At 44.7% G+C, this 5,449-nt stretch overlaps 1 protein-coding gene across 3 annotated transcripts; it reads right to left on the reverse strand.

Moving 5' to 3' along the window:
• Window positions 1-320: 320 nt before the first annotated feature.
• LOC308513672 (uncharacterized protein) lies at window positions 321-5,120 on the reverse strand. 3 transcript variants are annotated; one of them, XM_081083858.1, is made up of 4 exons: window positions 4,940-5,120; window positions 3,797-3,876; window positions 1,525-1,708; window positions 321-1,178 (listed from the first exon to the last, which is right to left on the reverse strand). In XM_081083858.1, exons 1-3 carry the CDS (start codon window positions 5,103-5,105, stop codon window positions 1,610-1,612), a joined length of 345 nt encoding a protein of 114 aa, XP_080939984.1. In that variant the 5' UTR covers window positions 5,106-5,120; the 3' UTR covers window positions 321-1,178; window positions 1,525-1,609. The 3 variants fall into 3 exon arrangements, 1 of the variants encoding a protein (XP_080939984.1); XR_013995564.1 differs by having other exon boundaries at window positions 670-1,251; window positions 4,940-5,062; XR_013995565.1 differs by lacking the exon at window positions 3,797-3,876 and having other exon boundaries at window positions 670-1,251; window positions 4,940-5,035.
• Window positions 5,121-5,449: the final 329 nt, after the last annotated feature.

Genomic DNA, 5,449 nt, shown 5'->3' on the forward strand with positions numbered 1-5,449 from the left:
AATCATGTCTAGATTACTTATGATAATATAATGTGAATGTTATATAAATAATTGCTATACTATATTGTTTAGGGAATAATAATAAGAAAAAAGTCTCTACATGTTCAGCAACTGTCATAGGTCTAACTACATAGTACATGTCAGCAACAAGGTAGCTTTTTCCCCCCAATATTTTTGATCTGGAGTTGGTTGAACCCATGGGTGCAGGACCCACAGACAAGGGCCAACTATAGTTCTGGACAATGTGAAAATCTGCATCATATTGAGAGACTACTGGATGATGTGTGTGGTATTAGCATAAGCATATTAAACACTAAACAAGCTTTTAAAAGGCAATTATTAACTCTAGAAAAATAACATTATTCCATGAAAAAACAATCATAGTATAATGACTTAGCAGAGATGAAAAACAGCTAATGACATCAGGAGTGGCAAGGAAAAGGCATGGTAAGAAAGCTACATCTTATCCATCACAAGAGGCAGGTACCAATCACTAAAATCCACAAATCAGGAAACAAGAGCACATAGGTTATAATTTCAAAATGTGCTATGAGAAAAGTACATTTCTTAAGAAACAGACAAAAGAATTAAAAGCACCAGCCCATCACGCCAAATTAGATAAATTTGACTTTTTTTAAAAAAATGTTTTCATTTATTTCAGAGAGAGGAATGGAGAGGGAGAGAGAGAAACATTAATGAGAAAGAAACATTGATCAGCTATTTTCTGCATGCCCCTACTGGGGTTCAACCCACAAACCAGGCATGTGCCCTGACCAGGAATCAAACCAGTAACTTCCTGGTACATGGGACAATGCTCAACCAACTGAGCCCAACCTGGCAGGGCAATAAATTTCTATGTTGCTCCCTGAAGGAGAACCACTGCCATTCAAATTCTCCTTAGCCTGTAGCCTAACTTTCCTTAGAACCCGGGGTTGTGTTTAACAATTTAATAGAGGGAAGTGAGCATTACTCAGAAAGGTAAACTGAGAAAACTACTTTGCCCAACTCCAAACCATGAAAATCTCTGCAGAGGCAAATAAACCTCTGACTAGTCGTAATCAGGGTCTCCCAAGAGCCCTCTTGGGGCAACTGTTCATACTTACAGTGCCAGCTGGACTCTCAAATATCCCAATCTTGCCATCCTCCAACACCTGGTACAGCACTGTCATGAAGTCTATCTGGATGGAATAGGGTGTGAAGGGAAAAGGGGAATGGGTGTCACCGATCTCCTGGTTTTTATCAGCCATGATCCTAAGGGGAGAAAAATATCTGGTAGTTCTCTGATGAACCAGGAAGAACAGGCTTGAAATCTAGAACAGTTCTTAAGAGCAGTCTCAATACTGATTACGGATTTTCTCCTTAGGCTCTACATTATTTGGCAAGCAGAGATCATGTTCTCCATCATGTGCATATCCCCATGAAGCCACACCAAATCATGCAATCCACCCAGCGACATTTATCACAAAGGGCTCTAGAAGAATGCAGAATACGAAAGCCCTTATACAGAAACTCCCTGCATTTCACCTGAGGTACTTTTGCTGCCTGGATAGCCTTCTAATGCCTCTTCGAGAGGCTTGGAGATTTCTTCTCAAAGACCTGTGCCCTGGGATCAAAGATGTTGCCTGTATTCACTTCTGCAGCAGTCTTCCCTCACTTCTGCACAGGGCGGTATTTGCATGACAAATGCTGCTTTATCCTGATGGGAGACCTGTAAATAGAATCATGACACACAGAGAATTAAAAGTACAATTACAGTTTTTCTGACATGGCACAGGTTAATGTACATAACTTTGTTTTACAGACACCGTTAGTTTGCTGCTTAGTTCATTCTACCTTCCATTTCTGTACAAACCAGAGCTGCCTCCAAAAAATGTTTTGGCCTCAAGAATCAGAGCCTTCTGTCTGGCTCCTGCCCTTTTAAAACAGATCACAGGTCAGCCTACAGATATCTAAGGCATCCAGCCTGATCTTATCAGCTCTGCACTTTCTGTCCCTCCCCAGGGAATGAGGAGTCCTCAACGACAGCTCAGCTCCTCAGGAAGTCTCTCCCTTTAGTTGGCCCCCCTACAGTGCTCAAACACCCTCCCTCCAAATACGTGTGCATGCACACACGCAGGCCGCTCTACGGAAAGTCACTCTTTGATGTCATTACCCTGCATTTAATTTCTTCATAGTTCTTAGCACTCAACTCAATTCATTTAGTCCTCCCCACTACAGTATAAGATGCATAAAAGAAAGAACTCTGTCTGTCTTGTTCTTCCCTGCCCCTAGTACTCAGCATGCCAGGTGCTGTGACAAGTAGCAGGGATTCAATAAAAATTCGATGAATATACAGCAAGCTTGACATGGGGGCTGTAGGTGGAGGTTTCTGTTATAGAAACCTCTTCAGAGGTGTCAGTGGAGGATGTCCCATAACTTAAATATCTAGTGCAAGGCCAGTTCTTTAGTCGTTTCAAACTGTCTTCATATAACCTCACAACAACCATGTGGTCAGTATTATTACTAGCTCTATTTTACAGATGAAGAAACTGACAGGAAGATTAAGTCACTTGCCCACTTGGTGTGGCTCAGTGGTTGGGTATTGGTCTATGACACTAGGAGTCACGATTCAAATCACGGTCAGGGCACATGTCTGGGTTGCAGGTTGCATCTACAGTAGGAGGTGTGCAGAAGGCAACGATCAATGATTTTCTCTCCCTTTCCCTTCCTCTCTGAAATCAATAAAAAATTTGTTTTCAAAACAAAAAGTTAAGTGACATGTCGATAGTCACATAGCAATTGCCTGAATCCAAGATTTGAACGCACATCTGCCAGACCTTCAAGCTCCTAAGCTTTGTATTTCCTCATTCTTCTCTCACCAGGGTAAGGTGAAAATAGACTTGTTTACCAAACTTTAGAATAACAACAGGAAACAATACAGAAAAAAATGACTGACCTAGCTGGTTTGGCTCAGTGGATAGAGCGCCAGCGTGTGGACCAAAGGGTCCCAGGTTTGATTCCAATCAAGGGCACATACCTCAGTTGCAGGCTCTTCCCCGGGCCCAGGCCCTGGTTGGGGCATGGCAGGAGGCAACCCATCGATATGTTTCTCTGACATCGATATGTCCCTATCTTTCCCTCTCTCTTCCACTTTCTCTAAAAATCAATGGAAAAATATCCTCAGGTGAGGATTAAAAGAAAAAAAAGTAATTATTATTTCATTCCCCGTGGATGGTAATTATGGATCTCATTATTCCAGAAACAGCACAAGCTCAGTCAGAAGTTAAAGAAGGGTTTACATAAATCCACAAATAGTAGATACACTATGTGTGCTTTAAGAATGCTTGGTGTAGCTTTTTCTGACCTCTTCAGATTGGCTGCCTGAAGGACAACCATGACCTTCCACACAAGTTCTCCCTAGAATTCCCCACCAGTGCTAAGGCACAAACCTCATGCTCATTAAATGAGGTAATAAGAGGTTATGTGGAAGTGTAAGTTTTGAAAGTGTTCATTTTCTTCAGTCTTCAATTACCACTTGTTCTTTACTTGGGGATAAACTATCGCTACAGACTGAACTGTGTCCCACCCTCCCTCAAACTCATGTGTGAAAGCCCTAACCCCCAACATGAGACTCTATTTTATTTGGAGGAGGGCTTTTAGGAGGCAATTAACATAAAATGAAAAGGGTAATTAAGATTAAATTAAGGTATAACAGTGGGCCCTAATCCTTATTACAATTGGTGGCCTTCTAGGAGTAAGAGAGAGCTCTCTCCTTACCAGCCATGTGAGGACAAGTACTAGTAAGAAAGGAACCGACCTTCTGCAAGACAGGAAAAGGGTCCTGGACAGGGAACAGAATAGGCTGGACCTTAATCTTCGGCTTCCCAGCTTCTAGAACTGTGAGGGGAAAAAAACAAAACAAAACAAAGAACTGTGGCCCTGGCCAGTCTGCTAAGTGGTTAGAGAATCAGCTTGCAGCCCCAAGGGTCCTGGTCAAGGGTACCTCAGTGGCAAGTTCCCCAGCCCTGGTAGGGGCGGGAGCAACCAATCTGTTTCTCTCCCATGCTGTTTCTCTCTCTCCCCCTCTCCTACTTCCTTTCCACTCTCTCTAGAAATCAATGGGGAAAATATCCTCGGGTGAGAATTAAACAGAACAAAAACAAACAAACAAATACTCTGTTGTTTCAGCCACCCAATGTATGGCATTTTGTTATGGCAGCCAGAGAAGACAGAAACAATTTAAAAGCACAATCCCCATTTTAAGCCCCTAAAATGCTTTAACTTCACACACCTGGGAGACAACACAGCCCCAAAAGAACACGTTTTCTGCACCTACAGTTAATCCAGGCACAGCACCAGCGGGGCTGCAATGCTCCCACAGCAGGGGACATGGCCCGGCCTCCCACCTCCAGCCTCAGAGCTCTCACATCCTGTAGAAAAAACCTGCTACTTGGTGTTTTATCCACTTTTCATTGCACATCCTCCAACAATCTGGTCAATTCCATTCAACCGAACCCTCTTGACTGGACCCCACTCCACCTTGCTTTTCTGAAGGGCAGAGCCATTAACAGTGTGGCCTCTGAGGTCAGGCTTCTAAATTTGGGACCCCAGCTGTATTCTTGCCTAAGTTAATAGCCCTAACCCTCAGTTTCCCCGCGTGTAAAGGAGAGACAGATAAAACTGCATATCCATAAGGTTGCAGTGACCACTAAATAAGTAACTTATAAAAAGCGGTTAGCACAGATGGGTTACTGAAGTCCCTGGTGCGTGTTAGTTATTATTACTCCAAAGCACCACTCCAGTTCAACTGCAGATCCCGCCCTCACTCACCTCCCATTCGCCCTTGCACGGGTTTCTCGCCTATCAATCACACGTTAGCTCCGCCCCTCCGTGCCGGAAAGGTTTTCCCCGCTCCCGACGCCCCCCGCCCCTCCGCAAACAGCCACTGGTTAGCACTTACACCGGAGGACGTCCTTTCTCATGTAGGTTCTCCTCGTCCTAAGCTTTGTTACCACGCGACACCGTGACCACTCTCTTCTCGGGCAAGACAGCTTCGCTTCAGGCCAGGCGGCTGAGGTATGAGAGATGAGGTCGTGGAGCTTAAGAGGAGCGTGCTGCGTTTCCATGTCCCGTGCCACTGAGCGTGCTCCCTTGGGGACTTGGGCGTGGTCTCTTTTTGCACCACTGCGCTTGCGCGGCTGGCTCCTGCAGGGACTGTTTCCTGGAGATAGGAAAGCTGCAGGTGGTGGACCCTGGGCCAGCCTTTCTGACCACACACAGCCTTTGGGGTTCATGCCAACCTGCGACCTCCTTGCAGTCCTGTCCCGTGCAGGATGTTTGATCCTCCGCCTTTTGGCGCAGATGTTCTAATCTCCACAGATGATTGGCTGGAAGAAATGGGCTCATATTTACCAAACACTGCAGGCAAAAAGGCTAGCAGAAAATTGAGAAACCAGTATTCTGATCCTCG

This window comes from Myotis nattereri (genome assembly GCF_964212035.1).
Source record: "Myotis nattereri genome assembly, chromosome: 2".
In the NCBI taxonomy this organism is placed as follows: domain Eukaryota; kingdom Metazoa; phylum Chordata; class Mammalia; order Chiroptera; family Vespertilionidae; genus Myotis; species Myotis nattereri.

Coding starts and splice junctions, on each gene's coding strand:
- LOC308513672 (XM_081083858.1), bottom strand. CDS start 5,105: ATGGAAACGCAGCACGCTCCTCTTAAGCTCCACGACCTCATCTCTCAT. Junction 3,877..4,939: donor GAGAAAGGACGTCCTCCGGT/GTAAGTGCTAAC, acceptor TTCCCCTCACAG/TTCTAGAAGCTGGGAAGCCG. Junction 1,709..3,796: donor CTTTTCCTGTCTTGCAGAAG/GTCGGTTCCTTT, acceptor TTCTATTTACAG/GTCTCCCATCAGGATAAAGC.